This window comes from Nilaparvata lugens, chromosome 14, assembly GCF_014356525.2.
Source record: "Nilaparvata lugens isolate BPH chromosome 14, ASM1435652v1, whole genome shotgun sequence".
Taxonomy (NCBI): domain Eukaryota; kingdom Metazoa; phylum Arthropoda; class Insecta; order Hemiptera; family Delphacidae; genus Nilaparvata; species Nilaparvata lugens.
Window position 1 is genome coordinate 2139165 of NC_052517.1, and position 26532 is coordinate 2165696.

At 33.6% G+C, this 26532-nt stretch overlaps 1 protein-coding gene across 1 annotated transcript; it reads right to left on the reverse strand.

Annotated features, from left to right (window-relative positions):
- Positions 1-4759: 4759 nt before the first annotated feature.
- LOC111056816 (transmembrane protein 107-like) lies at positions 4760-26502 on the reverse strand. Its single transcript, XM_039440477.1, has 5 exons — positions 26328-26502; positions 21823-21952; positions 13047-13120; positions 6282-6382; positions 4760-5549 (listed from the first exon to the last, which is right to left on the reverse strand). The coding sequence occupies exons 2-5, from the start codon at positions 21919-21921 to the stop codon at positions 5389-5391; spliced, it is 435 nt and encodes a 144-aa protein (XP_039296411.1). The 5' UTR covers positions 21922-21952; positions 26328-26502; the 3' UTR covers positions 4760-5388.
- Positions 26503-26532: the final 30 nt, after the last annotated feature.

Sequence of the window (26532 nt, forward strand, 5' to 3'; positions counted from 1 at the left end):
TATTATATTACAAATTACTTTTTCATATCATATACAGTTCAATAATTATTTTCTTAGTCTATATTATGTAAATTCATCTATAATTTTGCTGTATTGTAAGCTATTGTATATAAGTGTATAAGCCAGTATATTGTAATCTACATAAATAAAGTACTCAGTCAATCAATCCACTACTACTACTTCTTCTTTTTCTTCCTCTTCCTCCTTCTTCCTTTTCTTCCTTCTTCCGATCACCTTCTTTGTGCACGTAAACTGCTAAGGTTTATCGTCCTCTCAAACTGCCAATATGATTGGAATATTGATTGATTTGCGAAATCGATTGCCAATTTATTTTTGCCTTTGTTAAAATACGGTAGTAGGAAGTTTATTTCTAGCACTTTGAATTCATATTTGTATCTATCTGCACTAAAATATAGAGGAAAGAACTGGCTTCTACAGGTAGGGGATATGAAATTCACGAATGACGCATCATCACGTCTCAACTACTCACCTGATCAACTTGAAATCTTTCATATAGATTCTTGAATTACCGAGGATAGTTATAGGCCTATTTCAAACCCTTCAACGTCAAGTTTTTGAATGGAATTCGAGACCAATCAAACAATTTCAGTAGAGTGAAATCATAACACTATTCTGGACTTTTAAAGTGTTATCTAAATTTGGGAAAGAAATAGTACAAGGAGGATCCTTAGTTTTTCTCTCCCAATCAGTGCTTCTCTGTGAAAATATGAATAAATAAATAAATTTTATTCTTTTGCAGAGAATGTTCAACTCTGATGAGCATTATCCACGTAATTTTGACACAATAATAAAAATTCTGGTGTGGCGCACTCACACAACTTTCCTTGCCGTTATGAAAATTGATCACCTGACCTTAGTGTTCCCGCGCATCTCAAGTCTATTATTCAAAGATCTAAGCCAGCTGGTGACAGGACTATAACGCTTGAGACACACGAGGTCTGCTATCTCTTCATAGTGAATCATTTAATAGAATCAACAGTTACCAACAGTTTGCAATAATTGAAATAATAAATTGTCTCGAATTTCGAGCTTATTTAAAATTTTATGTGAAAATGTTACTGAACATTAAATGTAGAGATTTTCATGCTCAATCTTTTCCACTCGGATTTTTTTGTTTAAATTGTATCCGAAGCCTGATAATTGGGAATCTAAAATCAAACTTTACCTAAATGGGGCAGAGCTCCTGAAATTTTTACAGATATGGGACTTGTGGCAGTTGATAGAGCTTATCAATGTCTATTTTAGGTATGAATGTGATCAAAATCGTTGGTGCCGTTTTCGATATGATCGCCAAAAAACCCTGTTTTTGACAACATTTTCGCCATTTTATCCGCCATCATGAATTGCATTAGATCGAAATTGTTCGTGTCAGATCCTTATAGTGTAAGTTCCAAATTTCAAGTCGGTCCGTTAATTATTGTGAGATGAGATATCGTGTACACAGACACTCATACACACACACACACACACACACAGACCAATACCCAGAAACCACTTTTTTGGGCTCAGGGGACCTCGAAAAGTATAGAAATTTACAAATTGGGGTACCTTAATTTTTTTCGGAAAGCAATACTTTCCTTACCTATGGTAATAGGGCAAGGAAAGTAACAAAATTATTATATTTTTTTATGTTTCCTGGAGGTAAGGAGATTGCTAAACACAAAATTTTCCCCGGTGCAAAGCACGGGTTACCTGCTAGTTAATGATAACTATGGTTAGTCTTGAGTTTCTTTCCGAGAAACCCACAAACAACGACTCTAGCCTCGAGTCAAAAGTAGGAACTCGCTACGCTTGTTCAATTATTGACCGAGCGAAGTGAGGTCTAAGATTCAAGTCGACGGTTTGGCATTTCTCTTAATGTTTAAATGTTCAAATGTTTATATGTTGCGCATTTACGGCGAAACGCGGTAATAGATTTTCATGAAATTTGACAGGTATGTTCCTTTTTGAATTGCGCGACGACGTATGTACAAGGTTTTTGGAAATTTCGCATTCCAAGGATAATATAAAAGGAAAAAGGAGCCTCCTTCATACGCCAATATTATAGTCAATCAGACTATAGAATTATTCATCATAAATCAGCTGACAAGTGATTACACAGATGTGTGGAGAAGCCAGTCTATTGCTGTATTTCCATAAGGTCTATAGTTTCAATCAGGTACTTGTGGATGAGAATACTACGTGAGGTCTACTGTTCACAGAACTACTAGAAATATAGATTACAAAGGCATTGGTATGTAATAATCTTATAGATTGCCCCCTCAATGGCCGATTTCAATTCCAAGTACGACACTAGCGCTGCATGTGAGTCTATGCATCTTTAAGGTCTTTGGATTTGTCTATTTCATTAATTATAATAATTATAATGAATGCACGTTGATTATAGAAGCGTATGTACTTCCAAGTCTTTACACGTATGTGCGTACAAATCTAAGCCTGATGTAGGCTTCATCCTCAGCAAAAGGAACATTTTTTTTCTGTTGTACCCCACCATTTTCATCCATGTAAAAAATCTTATAAATATTGTGAAATGAATATAATTTTACAATTTATTAAGTTCTGATTCATTTGACTCACCAATAATATTGTGTCGAATGGAATCTTCTATAGATTTCTTCTTATATTCCGTTGATTCTCAACTGCCACCTGGAATGAAACATTAGTAATCGATTTTAACCTAAAATTAGATTTCTTTAAATATCTAGACACCGTGGGTTCAGGTTTGTCGAGGAAGTACACATATATCTTCAATTCTGGACAAATAAAACATTATTTTTTGATAAAATGTTTTGTATCACACTGATTTATTAAAACAATTCGAGATACTAGTTCCGGTTCTTACACCATTATCAAAATCTAGCAAGCTAAAAGCTTAAACATTGAGAGCAGCAGAATGTAATATCATAGATAAACAATAGTGTAAGTAGATATGCCATGGTATAGGGCGATAATGTCGCAACTTGTACTGTTATCTCAAGCCGATTACTGTCGATTATTGTCGATTTTTACTGTTTTGTTGGGGTGAGAGTGTATGAACGGCACAATATGAGAGACTACCAGCGTCATAAAGCTTCCCGGGAAAGAACTACGTGGACTATCAGCTTGAGATAACAGTAAAAGTTGCGACATAAACGCCCTATACCATGGGATATCTACTTATGCTATTGTTTCTCTATGGTAATATTATTATAGTGAGAGTGAATCCCTACGATTGATCCTTAGCTGTCGACCAATAGAGACTGAGCCGACTAGACACGCCCCAGTATTCCAAATCACTCTGTTTGGTTGGGTAAACTATGACTCACAAATTTAATTTGTTTCAAATTTAAATTTATTGATTAATGAGAATGAAAATAGGCCTGAAACCACCCTCGGTAAACTCCGAATCTGTTTGGTTATCATGTATCGTTGTGTCAACTTTGAATCTCAGATTGAATTAATTTATTGTGAATATTAAATTAAAATCGATTGATTAAAAATAATGAAAATAAACATGCCTACATCCATCCTTGATAAATTTAGAATAATCTACATATAAAATGGCAAGATATTCTTTTTGTGTAGTTGAGTAGTTGATATTGTTGTAATTATTCATATTGAATAATAAGACTAAGAAATTATCAAAAACCACAGATTTAATAGTCTAAGGGCCGGGTTCCGAGCTCGGGATTTAGCTAAGTTCTAGACTTTAACTGGCTTTAGACTCTGGAGTCAGAAAATTGGCTTTCCGAGTCAGAGCGTTAACGTAGTTGAGGACTTAAATAGACCCTGGAGTTTATAGATCATCTTATACCCTGGAGTTTATAATTTCGCTTTCTGAGTAAAGGGCTTATAAGTCCAGGACTTGAATTAGATTCTCGCCTCTTTCCGAGTCAAGGATTTATCAAAAATCGTTAAGTCCAGAACTTAAAACAGCGTGATTTTAAACCCTCGACTGGGGTAGGGTTTAAATTTAAGTTCTAGACTTAACTGAGCAAACACAATTCAACTATTGTTTTGGAGTAGATGAATAGACAAATAAATGTCATGGAATACCTAAATTATTTGAATTAGTCCATCTAAATTCATAATTTATAGTTTGCAAGTTCATTTTGGAATAAATTGTATCAGAAATATGTGCAAGAAACTAACCTCATTTTACGACTGTAACATAACCTAAAAAATGTTCAAGAAAAATAATACAAGGATTGCCTTGGAATTTATATTCCAATCTGAATGTTATTAATCAATGTCGTATTCAACATATTAATAATAATAATAATAACAATTATGAATTATTATTCCAGTTTTTTCTCAAAACAAATACGTTTTCAAACTCAATAGCCTAATTAAATTTTTATTCCAAAATCACTGGTTAGGATCAACGATCAATAATAGCATAACATAAAATGAAATGTTCATTCATTCACCTTTCAAAGGTTTTGCTTTGAATAGGCCTACAAAGAAATCAAAACGTATTTTTACAAAATAGTTTTTAGAGCATTCTCATTTGAATTGTCCCGCTGTAATCAGCTGTATCCGTTTTGCTATAATGCCAACAATACAACAGCAAAATATTGTGAATTCCCTCACGTTTAATGCGTTAAAGTCCTAGTCGAGAACTTGATAGACTCCGGAGTTTAGAAGGTAAAATCGTAACTCAGAAAGTCAATTAAGACCCGAGAGCTTATTTCAGTCCTGGACTCTGTAAGTCCAGAACTTATAGATCCCGAGCTCGGAAACCGGCCTTAAGTGTGTTTAATGAATCTGTGGTTTTGACAATTTCTTAGTATTTTTATTTAATAAGCAAGTTAATCAGTTAATTAAGTGATAATTCGTCTATCGTGGTTTATTTTAATTCATTTATTGATTCAGTTACACACAAATTACTCCTTAAATATCACTTCTTATCCCGTAAAATTAAAAGTCAATTCCTTCCTGTTCGATTACATAATATTTATTGAAAAATTAACTGTTTGTTCATGAAATGATCACATAATTTTTATTGATAGAAATACATTGTTAGTTAACAAACAAATTCCTTTCAAATTAGACACAAAATGGCGACTGTAATAAACACGTTCTACAAAGTCCTTTCAAATTGGAGACACAAAATGAAGTTTGTTGATAAGATGATAACATAATATCATATATGAATTTATGGATATCTAAAGATAGAAATACATTGTTAGTTAATGAAGTCCATTCAAATTGGACACAAAATGGCGACTGGTTTAGACGCATAAGTCCTTTCAAATTAGAGACACAAAATTAACAGTTAGTTGAATTTGTTGAAGAGATGATCGATCACATAATATTTATAGATAATAATACTTTGTTAGTTAATGAACAAATTCATTTCAAATTGGACACAAAATGGCGACTGGTTTAGACACGTTTTAGCACCAATATGTTGACTGCATTTATAACTTCAACCAATCCAGGAGGCACTGAAAAGAGAGCGAATACTGTCCAGTAGATAGAGCTATCCCAGCTGTCGAAGAGAGCATAGGACAGAGCTATGGCAGCTGATGCGTGACATCCTATGGCTGATAAAGGAATTAAGGAACGGAATCGAGGAACATTGACACTACTGAATAGAGGAACGACATTGGAAAATCGAAAAACATCAATAACTATGGCTAAAAAGCATTGAAAGATACAGTGGAGCGTGAAAGTACTAAATATAGAATTAAGAAATGAATTGAGCTACATTACTGAATAGAGGAACGACAGTGAAAAATTGAAAAACATCAATAACTGTGACTGTGAAAAGCATTTCAAGATATAGTGGAGTGTCTAGAGTGCATAAATTATATAAATGATAAAGTACTGAAAACCAGTTATCATTTTATCCTTATGGATGTGATCCATCAAATCTACAGTGGTGCACAAATTATTTAGATGATAGTCCTGAAAACCAGTTATCATTTTATCCTCAAGTATGTGCCTCATCAAATCTACAGTGGTGCACAAATTATTTAGATGATAGTCCTGAAAACCAGTTATCATTTTATCCTCAAGGATGTGCCTCATCAAATCTACCATGGTGCGAATGTAATTTGGGTGATTCAAGGATTGAGAACCCGTAATCCTTTTGTCCTTAAGGATGTGCTCCATCAAATCTACAGTGGTGCACACATTATTTATAAGATAAAGTCCTGAAAACCCGTCATCATTTTATCCTCAAGGATGTGCTTCATCAAATCTACAGTAGGTGCAAATATAATTTAGGTGCTTTAAGGATTAAAAACCCGTTATCCTTTTATCCTTAAGGATACATAGAACAGAGGCAGCTGGCATGAACATTGATAACCCAAAAATAAATCCGGTTAATTCAATAGCCAGCAATCCTATTGCCAAAGATAGTACGATCAGAATTCTGTAAAAAGGTTGACAAAGGATTAACAAAAACGGTGGTTTTGACTACAGAAAAAAACAAGGATTACAAACATACTTTAGTTTTAACTGAGCTAAAATCAACAAAACGATCGTTTAAACTAAGATTTATACACAAGGTTGACAAAGAGTAACAAAACGATGGTTTTGGCTACAGAAAAAAAACAAGGATTACAAACATACTTTAGTTTTAACTGAACTAAGTTCAACAAAACGATCGTTTAAACTAAGATTTATACACATGAGCCCAAGGTTAACAATTTGAAACAGATTCAAGTTAAACTGAGTTCAACGAAACGACAATTAAATCAGGGTTAATACAACTGAAACTGATTTAAACAAAACTATAGTTAAAACAAAGTTTCAATTTTTTGGTAAGGACTAATAGTATTTACATAAAAAAGAAAAATAAGGGTCGGTTTCCGAGCTCGGCATTTAGCCAAGTCGTAGACTTTAAACAGCTGGAGTCAGAAAATCGGTTAATTCAATAGCCAGCAATCCTATTGCCAAAGATAGTACGATCAGAATTCTGTAAAAAGGTTGACAAAGGATTAACAAAACGGGTTTTGGCTACAGAAAAAAAAAGGATTACAAACATACTTTAGTTTTAAACATAGAGAAACGATAGCATAAGTACCTAGATATGCCATGGTATAGGGCGTTTATGTCGCAATTTTACTGTTATCCCAAGCCGATAGTTCACGTAGTTCTTCCTATGCAGCTGTGTGACGCTGATAGTCTCTCAAATTGTGCAGTCATACACTCTCACCCCAACAAAACAGTAAAAATTAACAATAATCGACAGTAATCGGCTTGAGATAACAGTAAAAGTTGCGACATAAATTCCCTATACCATGGGATATCTACCCAAGCTATTGTTTCTCTATGGTTTTAACTGAACTAAGTTCAACCAAACCATCGTTTAAACTAAGATTCATACACAAGGTTGACAAAGGATGAACATAAACGGTGGTTTTGACTACAGAAAAAAAACAAGGATTACAAACATACTTTAGTTTTAACTGAACTAAGTTCAACTAAACGATCGTTTAAACTAAGATTCATACACAAGGTTGACAAAGGATTAACAAAACGGTGGTTTTGGCTACAGAAAAAAACAAGGATTACAAACATACTTTAGTTTTAACTGAACTAAGTTCAACTAAACGATCGCTTAAAGTAAGATTTTTATACACATGAGCCCAAGGTTAACAATTTGAAACAGATTCAAGTTAAACTGAGTTCAACGAAACGACAATTAAATCAGGGTTAATACAACTGAAACTGATTTAAACAAAACTATAGTTAAAACAAAGTTTCAATTTTTTGGTAAGGACTAATAGTATTTACATAAAAAAAGAAAAATAAGGGTCGGTTTCCGAGCTCGGCATTTAGCCAAGTCGTAGACTTAAACAGCTGGAGTCAGAAAATTGGCTTTCCAAAACGGGGCGTAGTCACAGCTTTTATAACAGTAGTCGTAGTTTTTATTTTCTCATTTCTATAATTGGAAACGTTTTTCCTTGACGAAATTAGACATTCCTAAATAATTCAAATAGTTGAAACTTTACACTATTTTCTCTTTATTTTATTTTGTGTTCAATTTTCTAGTTTTTCGAACTTTAATTCAAACGTGACTATGACAATGACTGCGACTACGCCCCGTTTTGGAAAACCAATTTTCTGACTCCAGCTGTTTAAAGTCTAGGCCTTAGCTGATTCACGAGCTCGGAAACCGGCCCTAGGCTATAAGTTAGTAGGCCTATCCTGTTTTCAACTACTTAAGCATCATCCTCAACAGATATAACCAAGACATCTTCAACTAAAACCATATAATGAAGGTCTCTTCATGTATTAGCTTTAATTCCAGGGCTTTTTGTGTAGTTGAGAAGTTGATATTGTGGTGATTATTCATATTGAATGGAAAAGACTAAGAAATAATTGTCAAAAACCACAGATTTATTGATACTTAGAAAGACCGGTTTCGGTTATTACACCATTGTCAATCTCTGATAAACAGTTTATCAGAGATTGACAATGGTGTAATAACCGAAACCGGAAACCGGTCTTTCTAATTATCAATAAATCAGTGGTTTTTTTTGACAATTTCTTAGTCTTTTTCATTCAATATGAATAATTACCACAATATCAACTTCTCAACTATACAAAAAGTGAAAAAGACTAAGAAATTGTCAAAAACAACAGATTTATTGGTACTTAGAAAGACCGGTTTCGGTTATTACACCATTGTCAATCTTGATAAACTTAACTCTGAAATCTCCTGAGTTTATCAGAGATTGACAATGGAGTAATAACCGAAACCGGTCTTTCTAAGTATCAATGAATCTGCGGTTTTTGACAATTTCTTAGTCTTTTTCATTCAATTAAATCCAGGGCCTTACATTACCCCAGTTACATTAATGAATGAATTATTGCTAATTCATTCCATTAATTAATCAGATCAACAACAACGGAATGAATCGGTGAATATTGATAGAACCTTCAAAATCATTCAATCACTATTTCATTTCATCTATTCATTTATTCATTTTGAAGGTGATGCACCAGTAAAGACAGATACAACCTTCAAGTATCAATGGAAGAATTATGAATGAGACTAGAGCCCGGATTTATGAATGAGTTTGTAAACCAAATTATAGTTAAAGTTTTCAGTTTATGAATGAACTTGCTCTACATACTACACCTATAGTGAGATCTACGTTATAAAGTCAGCAACTGATTAACATTGGTATTGCTATCCTTGTCTGTCAGACGACAAAGCAGATAGCTCTATCCTGTTCTGTATCAAATTATGGTGTTGTGTATCAAGTTGAGGTGATACTGTATCATGATGACAGTGTAAAATACTATGTAATATTTGTCTGTCATTAGACAAAGCAGATAACTCTATCCTGTTCTGTATCGAATTATGGTGTTGTGTATCAAGTTGAGATGATACTGTATCATGTTGCGGTTTTTCTTGTTCTATAAGTGCGGTCGACGTTATAATGGCAGTATTTGATTAACATTGGTGTTGCTATCTTTGTCTGTCATTCCACAAATCAGATAGCGCTATCCTGTTCTGTATCAAATTATGGTGTTTTGTATCAAGTTGAGATGACACTGTATCATATTGTATTGATACTGTGTAATATTGTCAAGAATTATCCTTGTCTGTCATTCCACAAATCAGATAGCGCTATCCTGTTCTGTATCAAATTATGGTGTTTTGTATCAAGTTGAGATGACACTGTATCATATTGTATTGATACTGTGTAATATTGTCAAGAATTTATCCTTGTCTGTCTCGACAAAGCAGATAGCTCTATCCTGTTCTGTATCAAATTATGGTGTTTTGTATCAAGTTGAGATGACACTGTATCATATTGTATTGATACTGTGTAATATTGTCAAGAATTTATCCTTGTCTGTCTCGACAAAGCAGATAGTTCTATCCAGTTCTGTATCAGATACAGAACTGATCAAATTATGGTGTTTTGTATCAAGGTGAGATGAAACTGTATCATTATGTGTTGATACTGTGTAATATTTTCGTACATTTATCCTTGTCTGTCATTAGACAAAGCAGATAGCTCTATCCTTTTCCAACAAAGAACTTAAGCCAAATCATGTTTTGGCTATGAAAACATTCATTGAACTACCAGAATTAAAAAATCGACCTCAATCATGGAAATATATTAATAGATCAAGTAAAGATGTACATTTTCTTAATGAATGAAATATATTTGGAATACAATTTATCATTATTAAAATAATCTATAATCTAATAAAGGAAAGAACTGGCTTCTACACGTAGGGGATAGGAAATTCACGAATGACGCATCATCACGTCTCAACTACTCAACTCATTAACTTGACATTCTGCATATAGATTCATAATCAACCAAGGATAGTTATAAGCCTATTTTCAATTCTTCGAGATTCCATTATGTCAAGTTTTAGAACAGACCCTTGCGGGGCACGGGCTACCTGCTAGTCATTATTAACAAGAATTAGCAACTAATATGGAACGCTCTATACCATGGGATGTCTTCTTATGCTATATTTTCTCTGTATCACCATAAATGATACAGTATCAACACAATATGATACAGTATCATCTCATCTTGATATAGGACTATTTAAAACTAACTCTTCAAGTTTACAGTTTGCCAGGGTTTTAATTGGACCGTTGCGGAGCACGGGTAACCTGCTAGTCATCAATAAATATCATATCAGATAAATATAAAGAAAATAAAAATCTCGTTACCCTTTTTTGAAATATTTTATCACTACATGTTTCGGACATTTATGCCATTTTCAAGTGATATGAAGTAAACTGTAAGTTTAATGGCATAAATGTCCGAAACATGTAGTGATAAAATATTTCAAAAAAAGGGTATTGAGATTTTCATCTATATATATAAAAGCGAAATGGCACTCACTCACTCACTCACTCACTCACTCGCAGAACTAAAAATCTACCGGACCAAAAACGTTCAAATTTGGTAGGTATGTTCAGTTGGCCCTTTAGAGGCGCACTAAGAAATCTTTTGGCAATATTTTAACTCTAAGGGTTGTTTTTAAGGGTTTAAAGTTCGTCTTTTAACATGTATATTCTTCTTCTCCCAATCTCTTAATTATAATTGAAATTTCCATATCATATGTTACTATAGAACTATAATCTAGATAGAGTACCTCTTCAAAACAGTTGTTAACTGGCAACTAAATTAATAATTTTGTCAGGTTGGCATTAAGTTGAGTTGACTTTGTTAGGTTGGCACCAAGTTGAAGATTAAAAGCATTTATCGCGGAAAATTGATTGGGCACTGCTACTTCAATCCTGGGAATATATATTACTAGCCGTCAGGCTCGCTTCGCTCGCCATATCCGTTTAGTCTGGACCCCCGACTGGATCGTCCTAACATATGATAAAATGCTCAAATGAAAAATGCAGGCGAGCGAAGCGAGCCTGCTGATCTCATTCCTGGACGATCCAGTCGGGGGTCCAGGGGGCGGAGCCCCCTGGCTAGACGGATACGGCGAGCGAAGCGAGCCTGACGGCTAGTTTTCTTTATATTTATATCACAAGTAGCCCTATACAGAAAAGAGATAAACCATATCAGATATACGGGGACGACTTGAATCATAGCTACCTACTATGGAATGCTGTGGTAGAGTACAGTCTCTATCAGAATGGAGTGAGAAAAAGAAACGTGACAATTATGCACTCCTATGGAGAACGCTGACTTTATAACGTGAGTCTCTCTATAGCGTAGTTCATCTATACTAAACAGAAATAAAACTCTAATATCTAGTTTCATAAAATTTAGCTCAATTTTGTTAAACATCTGTAAAAAGGTATCCTATTTTTAAGTCAAATTCAAGTGAAATATCCTATTTTAAAGTCAAATTCATCTATACTACACAGAAATAAAGCTCTAATATCTAGTTTCATAAAATTTAGCTCAATTTTGTTAAACATCTGTAAAAAGGTATCCTATTTTTAAGTCAAATTCAAGTGAAATATCCTATTTTAAAGTCAAATTCATCTATACTACACGGAAATAATACTCTAATATCTAGTTTCATAAAATTTAGCTCAATTTTGTTAAACATCTGTAAAAAGGTATCCTAGTTTCAAGTCAAATTCAAGTTAATATCCTATTTTTAAGTCTAATTCATCTATACTACACATAATAAAACTCTAATATCTATTTCATAACATTTAGCTCAATTTTGTTAAATACAGTGATAAGGTATCCTATTTTTAAGTCAAATTCAAGTTGAATATCCTATTTTTAGTCAAATTCATCTATACTACACGGAAATAATCTCTAATATCTAGTTTCATAAAATTTTCCTCATTTTGTTAACATCTGTAAAAAGGTATCCTAGTTTCAAGTCAAATTCAAGTTAAATATCCTATTTTTAAGTCTAATTCATCTATACTACACAATAAATAAAACTCTAATATCTATTTCATAACATTAGCTCATTTTGTTAATATCAGTGATAAGGTATCCTATTTTTAAGTCAAATTCAAGTTGAATATCCTATTTTTAGTCAAATCCATCTATACTACACGGAAATAATACTCTAATATTCTTTTTCATAAAATTTAGCTCAATTTTGTTAAACATCTGTAAAAAGTATCTAGTTTCAAGTCAAATTCAAGTTAAATATCCTATTTTTAAGTCTAATTCATCTATACTACACATAAATAAAACTCTAATATCTAGTTTCATAAAATTTAGCTCAATTTTGTTAAACATCTGTAAGAAGATATCCTATTTTCAATCAATTTTCGGTGCAAATTTTCAAATTTTTGTAAGTGTATTCTCATAAAATTATTACCTAATTTCCAAAACTTGTGTTTATTTGTGTAAAATAAAATATTTCAATATATTTTCTACCCTTAAGTGCAGATCATTATTTTATGTGCGGTTTTTTGTGCTAATTTTCAAAATATGTGTCCCAGTTGCACAAAAGCCGGATAATTTTAACCGTGATTAATTCGACGAGACCAATCAGAGAATCTGAAGCCGTCTTATAAAAAGTCCTCGTGTTATAAATCACGGTTAAAATTCAACCGGCTTTTGTGCAAACGGGGTTGTAATTTGCAAAACATAACAATATTTTCAACTTACTCGAAATTTTTCATACTCTGATAATTTTCATCCTCTTCATAGTCATAAGGGAGTGAAGCCGTGACTACTTCTTCCTGGAGGAAATTTTTAGAAGAAAATTGTAAAATATTTGACAAATTGAGAAATGAATATTCACAAAATAATAATAAATAATGAATTTACAGATTGCTCGAGAAATGAATCATCAATCTACAGATTGAGAGATAAGGAGAGGAGAGAAATATTTAGTATTTATTAATTAAAGATGTCTAAATTTGGGAGAGAAATAGTACAAGGAGTTCCTTAGTTTTTCTCTCCCAATCAGTGCTAGTTTGTAAAAATTATATATAATAAATAAAATAGGTCCATGAAAGGGGTCACTAAAGTGAAACCTACTGGGACAGGTCAAGAGAATGTGAAATGTGTGAGTGAGTGATTGATTGATTGAGTACTTTATTTATGTAGATTACAATATTATACTGGCTTATACACTTATATAAAATAGCTTACAATCCAGCAACATATAGATGATTTACATATATAGACTAAGAAAATAATTATTGAGCTGTATATAATATGAAAAAAAAACAATTTGTAATAACTATAGATAAAATAGATAATATGTTATGCATGTACATAAATTGGCGGAGCTTTGGACATATCAATGTCCATTCTTTGGAAAGAATATTCGAAGTATTCTTCCCACTAACTCTCTACCAAACCAAAGTGAGAGAGAGAGTGAGAGAGAATTTAAAGAGAAAGTCGAGATGTTGGAGTGGGAACCACGGACCAATCACAGTCAAGCACACCTATTTACACCTACAAGCTCCTCCCACTTTCTCCCAATCGGTACTTTGGAGTAGTTCTCTATTTTGTCGGTAGACGGCAGTAGCTACTGGGTCAAACACTTGATATCTTTCTTCTTTTCCAGTATTCTTTTTTCCGGTATTCTTTTTTCTAGTATTTTTCTTTCTCTAGTTCTTTGTAGAAGAAATTATTATTATTATTCTAGGCCTCCTTTTTTCCTCTAGTAGGCTATTCTTCATCCTTTCTTCTGTCTCTAGTAAATTATTCTCTCTTTCCTCTTCTGAATCATTCTGCCCGGTCGTGTGTTAAGATGAAAATTCAAATTTCAATGATTAAATACTAAATTTTCATAATTGATAATGTGCTAGTTAATTCTATATTGTTAGAAAACTATCTGGCAAAGTTGCGGGGCTAGAAAGGTTAGTGCTATCTGCCTTGTAGATGATAGACAAGGATAGCAACACTAATTTTTAATCGAATACTGACATTATAACGTGGACCTCACTATAGTAATACAGTAATTGGTCTTCAATGTATTGGGCCACATACTAATATTAATAATTTAATTGAAGCAGAACAGAGAGAGTAAAAGAAGGTGGAAGAAGAAAAAGGAAAAAACAGAAAAAAAGGAAAACAAAGAAGAGAAGAAGTAGAAGGGAAAGAAAAAGGAGAAGATAGTGTGTTGGAGAGGAGAGGGAGAAAAGAGAAGAAGAAATTATATGTTGGAAGAAACGTAAAAGGAAGAACGAGAAACAGTGAGGAGAAGGAGAAGTAAAAGAAGGAGGGACAAAGAAATAGAAGATTTTAAGGAAAAGAAGAAGATGAATGAGAAAAAAGAAGAATAAGAAGAAGAAGAAGTGGAAAAGAGAGAAGGAAGCACAACAAACTACTGTACAAGGATAGTAATATTATTATCATCTATCAACCAATATAGACAATGGTGCTATTATTTATTAGTGTTCTATTCTAGTCTAAATTGTTCTATTCTTAATCGGCCTAAATTACATTCAATTTTGGCACCCTATAATATCTTATAGCTCTCTAGCTCCAAGATCCTGCAGCTCTTATAACTGGGAAGGTCATTGAAATGTCTATCATATTTCAATTATTGAATCAGAAAATTTGAATAAAATTCATAAATTGGATTTGGACAATGAGAAAAATCTGGTGTGGTACACTCACACAACTTTCCTTGCTCATATTTGAAACTACGATCAGACTTCTGTCAGTATATGTGTATATATAATTGTTTTCAGAGTACTTTTTCTTCATGTGAATTGTAAAATTCATTATTTTTTTCAGTCGTCATTTTCTTAAAGTCGTCAAAACAGTTGTTCTACAGATGAAGTATCTCGACTATGTGTTCTTTTTATGAACTGCGCTACCTACCTACCTCATGCACGAGAAGGAGGTTACTAAGTCTATTTCCCAAGGATGGGGTGGACCCTCAATTGGTTTCCCAGAAAGGAGACTTATGCCAGTTGATAGAGCTGATAAATAACTATACAGGGTATGAATTTGAAAAAAATCGGTCAAGTTATTTTGAGAAAAATCGTGAAAAACAATTTGGTAGGTATGTTCAGTTGGCCCTTTAGAGGCGCACTAAGAAATCTTTTGGCAATATTTTAACTCTAAGGGTGGTTTTTAAGGGTTTAAGTTCGCCTTTTAGCATGTATATTCTTCTTATTCCAATCTCTTAATATAATTATGAAAATGTCCAACCATATGTTAATATAGAACTATAATCTAGAGAGAGTACCTCTTCGAAATAGTGGGGAATAGTGTAAAAGCAAAATCTATTTTTATTCTACAAAAAAAGGTTGTAAGGATAATCAGCAATGTTCCATTTAATCTCATTGTAAACCTCACTTATGAATTACAAATTTTGTCATACCCTCATTGTATGTTTTATATGTTGTTTGTTATGTGCATAGTAATTTGGAAAAAATAATATAAACAGTAATTTTCACAATTTTAACACAAGAAATAAACACAAACTTAGAATTGCGCAGTACACTCACACAAAATCTCAAAAAAATGTTCACTTCATGTCTGTAAAATTATATAACTCTACTCCAGATAATTTCAAATTGCTGCCTCCGAATACATTAAGAGCATGATAAAAGAAATATTGTATTCTGTTGATGAATATTTCGAAATAGATTGGAGTCAATGAATTTCAATGAAAATTTTTCATAATTCAATGAGGTACCTGCTTGAGATTGTTATCACTATTGACAATCTGATGTTCTTAAATGTTATCTTATATTTTAAGATTTTTGACTAGCTAGTCAATTAGGAATTTGACGTCTTTATTTCTTTGTATAACTCTGGACTTTTGTATAACTGATGTCTTTTACTTAATGCGTTTGTTTTTAACATTATTATTATGTTTTACAACAATAAAGAATGATTTGATTTGGTTGTTAACTGGTAACTAAATTAATAATTTTGTCAGGTTGCTATTAAGTTGAGTTGACTGTTAGGTTGACACAAGTTGAAGATCGAAATGCATTTATCGCGGAAAAATTGATTGGGCACTGCTACTTCAATCAGAGCTATCCTGGGAATATTATATTACAAGCCGTCAGGCTCGCTTCGCTTGCCATTCCGTTTAGCCAGACGTTTAGTCTGGACCCCTGAATGATCGTCCTAACATATGATCGTCCTACAAATGAAAAATGCAGGCGAGCGAAGGAGCCTGCTGATCTCATTTTTGGACGATCCAGTCGGGGTCCAGGCTAGACGGATATGGCGAGCGAAGCGAGCCTGACGGCTAGTATATTTATAAAGGAAGGACTTGGCTCATACATGTCGGATATATGCTTGACGCATCATCACGTCTCAACTACTCAACTGATTAACTTGAAACTTTGCATATAGATTCTCAATTCACCAAAGATGGTTATAGGCCTATTTTCATTTCTTCAAGATTTCATTACGTCAAGTTTCCAGTTTGTCTTGAGTTTTCATTACTCTTAGAAAATGAAGCCATGTTCTAATGTAGGCTTCAACTGCGCTACAAACTACAGTAAACTGTAAATGCAATATGGCATAATCTTTATGAAGGAAATAATTGGTTTATACACGTAGAGGATAGGAAATTCACGAATGACGCGTCATCACGTCTCAACTACTCAACTCATTAACTTCACATTTGGCGTAAAGGTTCTTAATTTACCAAGGATGGTTATAGTCCTATTTTCAATTCTTCAATATCATTACGTCAAGTTTTTAATCAGATCCTTGAAGAGCACGGGCTACCTTCTAGAATTTTGAAATAATAGCGTAATAAATGTCATCCCTATAATAATCTTCAGCATATTCTATAATATCAATAGCCTTCTTATAATCGTTACTCTCATATTCTTAAATGCCTATTTCCTATTTTGTGATGCTATCTTTATCAGGTAGCTGCTATCTTTTATCTGGATATCATGGTTGAATCTAAAAAGAGTTTTATAGTTCTCAACTATTGGTTGTTATCGTGTCTGGTAATAGTTTCTTCTTCCTCATACGAATTAGTTGAGCCATTTTACTATGAGCAAAAGGTGATAAGCTGCTCTAGACTAGACTCACCTTTTTTGAAACATTGCTTCAAAAGTTGAGCAAATGCTCTAGTTTATTCATACAATTTTGAGCAAAAGCTTTTACTTTTGAGCAAATGCTCAAACTATTTTTTTGATGAGCATGAGCAAAAGGTTTTGCCCCCGTTAATTCATAGAAAATGAAGCAAATGCTCAACTTTATTCATATGGCCCAATATCTTGTGCGCAATTATTGAATAATAGAAATAGATCTAAATATAGTGCACGTGGAAATAATAGAGTGGTAGAGAGCCCTCAACTCAGCTGTTGCGTCGTATGAAAGATTCAATTGAATGATTGCACTGTGGTCTGCCAGTGATCTCAATTTGTGCCGTCCTAGAAGACGAAAGAGAAGAAGAAAATGAAGAAGAAGAAGACTGGTACAACACCAGGAAGAAGAAGAAGGAGATGATGGAGGAGATGAAGAAGAACACTGGTTGAAGATGAAGAGGAAGAAGGAGAAGGAGATGAGGGAAGAAAAGAGGACGAACACTGGTGGAAGATGAAAAAGAAGAAGAGGAGAAGGAGATGATGAAAGAAAAGAAAATGGAAGAAAAGAGGACGAACTGTTGGAAGATGAAGAAGAAGAAGAAGAAGAAGAAGAAGATGAAGAAGAAGAAGATGCAGAAGAAGAAGAAGGCAGGAGAAGAAGGCAGAAGAAGAAGAAGAAGAAGAAGAAGAAGAAGAAGAAGAAGAAGAAGAAGATGATGATGATGATGATGATGATGATGATGATGATGATGGAGGAGAAGAAGAAGAAGAAGAAGAAGAAGAAGAAGAAAAATAGACTTGAATGGTAGTAGAATAGATTCATCAGCCAATCATTTTATTATGACTTGAAATGGCACAGTGCATGGTGCGGACTACACCAATACTATTACTGTATTGTCAGCAATAAATGTCTTCAATTCTGCACGGCCTTGAGCTGCTATATAGTGAGATACAAGCTACAAAGTCATTCGAAATGATAGGAAGGCATTGTTGCTGTTTTTCCGGTTTTCACAGCCTTCTGTAGTAGATGACTATGGTTCAAGTAATCCCTGTACATCTGATATTATATTTTTTGCCACACTGCACAGAAAGCAGCTGTTTTCCAGTCCCTACGTAGATCTGAAAGACATTGTTTGCAGACGACTCTCGTCTGACGTCAGAACAGGGTTCTTTCCAGCCGCTAAGAAAGGTGATGAACCTAAGAAACTAAGAATGGAACTAAGTTAGGTGATCAAAAAACAGCTGATCAAAAAACTTTTCATTATTTGTGTTCATTATTCAATAATTAAAACATTTATAATAATATCATCTTATTGTCATTTAAAAGATAAAAAAGTATAAACTCAACCTCCCACATAATTGACATCATCTTTTAGGCTATTTAGAAATCAGAAAAAAAAAAAAATACTTGGACAATTTCCTGATATTCAGATTACCTCAGATTTGCTAGAGCTATCACCTTCCACTTCTGCTTTCGGAAGTGCTTAGTAAACAACTTCTCATATAAATATTGTTCATCTCTTTCCTGTATAGGGCTACTTGTAATATAAATATAAAGAAAATAAATAAAAATAATAATAACATCATGAAAATGACCGAAACATGTTGTGATAAAATTTTAAAAAAGGGTACTGAGATTTTATTTATTTTCTTATATTTAAATATGTGTTATTTTTTGTGTGTGGCAAAAAATAGCATTCGCACCATGGGAAAAAATGTTTTTCTGGCTCTCAATCTTTTCTAGACTTGAATACCGATTTCGAGCCGGCAAAATCTCATTTTCTGCCCTAGGTGCGAAATATACAAGCCTATATATTATTGATTCTTGTTTTATAATTATCAATTTTATCTCAAATTATATTACAATTATTAATAACTAGCAGGTAACCCATGCTCCGCAATGGTCTAATTAGAAACTTGACAAACTGAAAACATGAAGAATTGGAATAGGCCTACAACCATCCTCGGTAAATTAAGAATGTATATGCAAAATGTCTTGTTAATGAGTTGAGTAGTTGAGACGTGATGATGCGTCATTCCTGAATCTCCTATCCCCTACTGTAGAAGCCAGTTCTCTCCTTTATTATAGTATAGACTAGAGAAGTTTCAACTAAAGCTCCAAATGCTTTTTGAGCAGTTCAACTAACGTTTAGCTTCATCTAGCCCTAAATCTCTAACACTACACTATTATAGTTCATTTCAGCACATTCTGAATTCAAAGGAGAACATCGACTATAAAGATGTCTGGAAGGAGGAAGAACTGGACTTGACCTGTGCTATAGAATTTCGTGTAATGGTAGAGTAGAGCACACATTCAAATGAAATATCGTTCTTATTCTATTTTTCTTCTTCTTCTTCTTCTTCTTTTCTTATCTTATCTTATTCGGCTTCTTATTCTTCTTCTGCGTCTCTTCTTCTCTTCTGTTATTTTCTTCTTCTCTTCTTCTTCTTCTTCTTCTTCTTCTTCTTCTTTATCTTCTACCAGTCTCCTTCTTCATCATCATCATCTTCCACCAGTCTTCGTTTTCTCCTTCATCTCCTTCTCGTTCTTCTTAATCTTCTACCAGTCTCCTCTCCTTCTTCTTCGTCATCATCTTCCACCAGTCTTCTTCTTCTCCTCCATCATCATCATCTTCTCTATCATCTACTTCTCCTTCTTGTTCAACTTATTACAGTCTTTTCTTCTCCTTCTTCTCTTCTCCTCCTTCTTCTTCCTCCGCTCTCCTCTGCTCCTCCTTCTCCTTATTATTATTATTCTTCTTTTTCTTCATCTTCTTCTCCATCTTTTTCTTCTTCTTCTTCTTCTTCTCTTCTTCTTCTTCTTCTTCTTCTTCTTCTTCGAGTCTATCTCAGTGTTAATAAGCATAATTTTTATTCAAAATACTGAGCCAAGCCTAAATATCTGCCCACACAATAAATACGCTTCTCGACTTTTTCTATTAAGTGATATATAGACAGATGACTTCCTCACTGCGCGCTGTATGACAGTTCTACTTATCTAACCCTATTCTCTTTCCCTAACCCTTCTTTTTCCTTGTTCACAGGTCTCTTCAGGATCTATATCTGTCAGCTTGGGAAATCAAAAAATTCTATATAATGTATTCATGAATTTTCATTAATTCAATATCACTTATAAACAATATTTATTGAATTTGGCTCAGAAGCAGGTGTAAACAAGAATTGAATTGATTCATATTCATATCATTTCTTCAATTTCTCTTCTTCTTCTACTTTCTCATCTCTCTTACTTTTCTCCTTATTTCATTCTCTACTCTCTCTTTTCATACATGATCTTTATTATCTACTTATAATGATCTTAATCTATATTATCTAATTTAATTCTATTTTAACTTCAACAGTTACTGTATTATTTTTAATACTTATATTCTTGTTATTTGAATACTGTTGTTTACTTGTTTTGTATTGTACTGTTGTTTAGTCTATCGAGACCTAGCACGTCGTAATAAAAATCAATCAATCAATCAATCTTCTTCTCTCTCCCTCATTGGTAGAGAGTTAGTGGGGAGGATATTTTTAATATTCTTTCCGAAGAATGGACATTGATATGTCCAAAGCTCCGCCAATATTTATGTAGATGCATAACAATAATTATTATCTATAGTTATTATATTACAAATTACTTTTTCATATCATATTATACAGTTCAATAATTATTTTCTTAGTCTATATTATGTAAATTCATCTATAATTTTGCTGTATTGTAAGCTATTGTATATAAGTGTATAAGCCAGTATATATTGTAATCTACATAAATAAAGTACTCAATCAATCAATCAATCAATCTACTTGTTATACGTCGACGCGCAATTAAAAAAAAGGAACATACCTGTCAATTTCATGAAATCTATTACCGCGTTTCGCCGTAAATCGCAACATATAAACGAAACATTAAGAGAAATGCCAAACCGTCGACTTGAATCTTGAGGTGCGTACAGACTGTCGCTCTGCTCCCGCAAACCGAACGTCACTCCGCAGAGCGATTGATGATCGACCGGCGAGCAACAGTGGTTCGACCGGGGAACGCGAGAAGATCTAACATATTCCGTAACGTTCATGATGGGTGCGTGGGCGGTCCGACTGTGGTTCGAGGGTGGTACGAGGGCGGTACGAGAGCGGTACGAGGGAGGAGCGTGCTCGGTGCGGGTTGAAGCGCGAATATGTGTACGTAGCTTTAGACCTCACTATACGTTGACGCGCCTTGTTTCTCGTATACCGACTTTTATCCAAATCGGACAATAACTGCGACTGTAACTGCGGTACAAACAAACAAACAAACAGACAAAAGCCGATCGAGTCGAAACTAAGCCCTCAGCTTCGTTTCGGTCAATAAATGTATAAAATCCGTATATTTACTCTGAATTATATTATGAATGAATGCATAAAATACTCACCCTTGCTGTTAGAATGACGATAGTGATAGTAAGATGCGCAATAAGAGTGAGAAATCGACTGGGAATGAGAGCGTCTGCGCACAGCAATGACATTGACATCACACAAGGTCCAAATTATGTCACCAACTTTCTGCAAACAACACAAAATTCAAATTTATTTCATCAAATTCAAATGAATAAGATGATTAATGAGTTAAATCTAACCAAATAAAGCAGAAAGAATAAAAAGCTGTTGTGGTACAGAGAGAAGTCATAAAGGTAGCCTTCAAGAAATCAAGATTTCATCCGTCGGATTTATTATTTAACTAGCCGTCAGGCTCGCTTCGCTCGCCATATCCGGACCCCCGACTGGATCGTCCAAGATCGTCCTAATTACTTAGGTCCATGCAAGGATTAATTCCTTTAAGTACGGCCTGTCAGCTTGCACTGTTAGAAGAATAATAAACATTAATAGTAGAATAGAAAGTTTTTATGTTATTATGCTTTATTATTATTATTATTATGCTTTGTAAGTAACATTATTGTATTGTAAACATTTTTCTGATAGTGTGGGTGACAGAATTTATTTATATTTTTTGTTGTATTGTTTTTTGGATGAGGAATAAAAGAATTTGAATTTGAATTTGAGAAAGAAGAAAGCGAAGACGAGAAAGAGGAAAGGAAGGAAAAAAATAGCCACGCCCCCTAGTACCACATCTCGCTCCTGATTGGTCAAGACGACTCGAAGCGACTATAGTGAGGTCCACGTTATAATGGCAGTGAAGAAAGAAAGCAGAACAACGTTGCCGATCCTCTGTCTTGTCAATGCCTTCTATAGACGGTAGCTGATACAGGTTTATTGATGTAATATTAACTGTTCATTCTTGTTTAAAATAATCAACTATATTTCATTAAGCATGAAATTATATTTTTCAATTATTTCATAATGAATTTTCATAATTGAAATGGAAATATTTGTTGATTCATTATTCTACATTGCTGAAAGATGATCAGGATAACGAACAAAGCGAGAAAGAGATAGCGCTTTCCGCTTTGTTGAATGATAGACAAGGATAGCAACACCAATGTTAATCATTTATTGCCATTATAACGTGGACCTCACTATAGTACACAATGCTTCCAATAGACGACAGCTGTTACTGGGTTGTTTATAGTGAGGTCCACGTAATAATGGCAATAAATGATTAACATTGGTGTTGCTATCCTTGTCTATCATTCCACAAAGCAGATAGCTCTATCCTGGTTTGTATCAAATTATGGTGTTGTAATCAAGTTGAGATGATACTGTATCATATTGTCGAACACTAATTGCTATAGTGAGGTCCACATTATAATAGCAGTATTTAATTAACATGGTGGTGTTGCTATCCTTGTCTATCATTGACAAAGCTCTATCCTGTTTGTATCAAATTATGGTGTTGTGTATCAAGTGAGATGATACTGTATCATATGTCGAACACTAATTGCTATAGTGAGGTCCACATTATAATAGCAGTATTTGATTAACATTGGTGTTGCTATCCTTGTCTATCATTTGACAAAGCTCTATCCTGTTTGTATCAAATTATGGTGTTGTGTATCAAGTTGAGATGATACTGTATCATATTGTCGAACACTAATTGCTATAGTGAGGTCCACATTATAATAGCAGTATTTGATTAACATTGGTGTTGCTATCCTTGTCTATCATTTGACAAAGCTCTATCCTGTTTGTATCAAATTATGGTGTTGTGTATCAAGTTGAGATGATACTGTATCATATTGTCGAACACTAATTGCTATAGTGAAGTCCACGTTATAATGGCAGTATCTGATTAACATTGGTGTTGCTATCCTTGTCTATCATTCCACAAAGCAGATAGCGCTATCCTGTGCTGTATCAAATTATGATGTTGTGTATCAAGTTGAGATGATACTGTATCATATTTTAGTGATACTGAATAATATTGTCGACAACTAATTGCTATAGTGAGGTCCACATTTTAATAGCAGTATCTGATTAACATTGGTGTTGCTATCCTTGTCTATCATTCCACAAAGCAGATAGCTCTATCCTTCTCCAACCCCTCACAGTTGCTAAATTGCTTGTTGGTTATATAGAACTACTATAACATAATGAATTACCAGAATTTTTAATCTCAATTAATAAAATATATCACAAAATCATGAGAAGATATAATTTCTTGGTGAATATAAAATTTCCAGAAACTTTCCAGTAGACTAGCTTGAACTAAGTAATTATGATGCGCTAGTTAGTTTACGATGGAAACAAACTGAAAAACACTAAACTTATGCTAATTTCAAGACAAACAAACAAACAATTACCAGACCAGATACTTCTTTCTTTACAGGAACAATTAGTCTGGAATGTTAATTATCTTGTGAGATGTTAATATGTTAATTTGTATCTAGAACCTTCCATGGAAACATGTTCTAGTTCACGTAGTACTATAGTGAGGTCCACGTTATAAAGGCAGTGGAGAAAGATAGGAGAACAATGTTGCCGATCCTCTCTGTCTAGTCAATGCCTTCTATAGACGGTAGCTGATACAGGTTTGTTGATGTAATATCAACTCTTCATTCTCATTTAAAATCAATTATAATTTTATTCAGCAAACAATTATATTCTTCAATAATTTCGTAATTAAGATGGAATATTTTGTTAATTAATTATAAATCCTACATTGTTAAAAGACGATCTAGCAACAGGACAAAGCGAGAAAGAGATAGCGCTATCGGCTTTGTTGAATGATAGACAAGCTATACCAATATTGCTAACCAAACACTGCCATTATAACGTGGAACTCACTACAGCTTATTGGCTGTTAATTTTTTTTGAATAATCAACTGTATGAGGTAATAATTAATAAAAACATACGAGCGAGGTATCAGGAATGTTTGGGAGAATGATTTTTTATGTGAAGCCCACATGAGCTTCAGGCTTGTGCGTGGGATATGTATTTCATTGATGACTAGAAGGTGACCCGTGCTTCACAAGGGGCTAATTAAAGACTTTACAAACTAAAATTTGACGTATTATGAAATCTTGATAGAATTTAAATTAGGCCTATAACCATCCTCGATAAATTAAGAATCTATATGCGAAATGTCAAGTTAATGAGTTGAGTAGTTGAGACGTGATGATGCGTCATTCGTCAATTTCCTATCCCCTACCTGTATAAGCCAGTTCTTTCCTTTAATTGACCGAGCGAAGTGAGGTCTAAGATTCAAGTCGACGGTTTGGCATTTCTCTTAATGTTTAAATGTTTGAATATATTTAAATGTTTGAATGTTTATATGTTGCGAAATGCGGTAATAGATTTTCATGAAATTTGACAGGTATGCTCCTTTTTAAATTGCGCGTCGACGTATATACAAGGTTTTTGGAAATTTTGCATTTCAAGGATAATATAAAAGGAAAAAGGAGTCTCCTTCAAACGCCAATATTAGAGTGAAAATCAGACTATAGAATTATTCATCATAAATCAGCTGACAAATGATTAAACAGATGTGTGAAGAAGCCAGTCTATTGCTGTGTTTCCATAAGGTCTATAGTTTCAATCAGGTACTTGTGGATGAGAATACTGCGTGAGGTCTACTGTTCACAGAACTACTAGTTATAGTATAGATGAGAAATGAGTGGACCTATAGCTTTAGGTGGAACACGAACTACCGGGAAGCCATTTTCATGTGGGTTCTGAACCTATTCTTATTTCAAATATATGCTCAAATATTGGATTACAAGTTTATATGGAAGATGATCATACTGAGAGAAATATAATATATAGAGTTTCTGTATATAGAAACTTTTCTAAATAAAGAGTTGCAGTAGGCTATTTGGAAGTTATTTATTTGAAGAATGGAGTGATCCGTGGTCTAGTGGATAGAGTGCTTGCGTATCAGCCTAGAAATCCCGGGTTCAAACCCGCTTATCGCCAAAAGTTTTTGAACAGGTCAATCCTGTAATATCGGATGGACATATTAAACTGAGGGTCCCGGCTGAAGCAGACAGTCGTGAGGCCTATTGATGGCTTTAATGATATATGCAGGTAAGGTGGAACTTCTGTCAGGAACGCCCCACCGTTGAAAGCCCTACGAATGTTATGATTATTATTTTGTAGAATAAATTCAATTTTTGATAAAAAAAACTTTCATTTGTAATGATTATAAATCAACAGCATCAACTTTACTAATGAGCAGAGATGTGATATAAATAATAATCGAGTTCTAAATAAAGCTTTAACATCAAACATTGTTTCAACAAACTGTAAACATAACCTAATGTGGTAGACTTAAAAACCATTGCCAGAAGACAATAAGTAATAGACAATTACTACTAAAAACAATGATTTTAGTTTGAAATAGATTCAAAAAATGTTGAGGAAATAATATACTGATAGGTCAATATTTTCAAGAATACAATAAAACAAACTAATGCGTTTGTTTTGATAGAATCCCTGTCAAATCATGTTTCAAAGTATCAACACATTTCAAAGCATAGTTACCGTAAAATTCAGTTGAAAATCGTAGAAAAACTTGTAAGAGAACTTTATTCAGGATAAATAAATAAGTTTGACTGTAGTTTTAGAGTGAAACAATAGTTTTATCATTAATAAAAACTGAGATATCGATTTTATCCGTTGAGTTTCAGTGGACCATAACATAACCACAAAAAGCAGCTGTTTGAGATAAAGTAGTTTAAATAGTTAC

Bases quoted from the DNA above. Each gene is read 5' to 3' on its own strand.
- LOC111056816 (XM_039440477.1), bottom strand. From the start codon at position 21,921: ATGTCAATGTCATTGCTGTGCGCAGACGCTCTCATTCCCAGTCGATTT. The intron at 13,121-21,822 runs GTGAGTATTTTA...AATTTCCTCCAG, and splicing joins TCGTCATTCTAACAGCAAGG to GAAGAAGTAGTCACGGCTTC. The intron at 6,383-13,046 runs GTAAGTTGAAAA...ACCTTTTTACAG, and splicing joins CAGAGTATGAAAAATTTCGA to AATTCTGATCGTACTATCTT.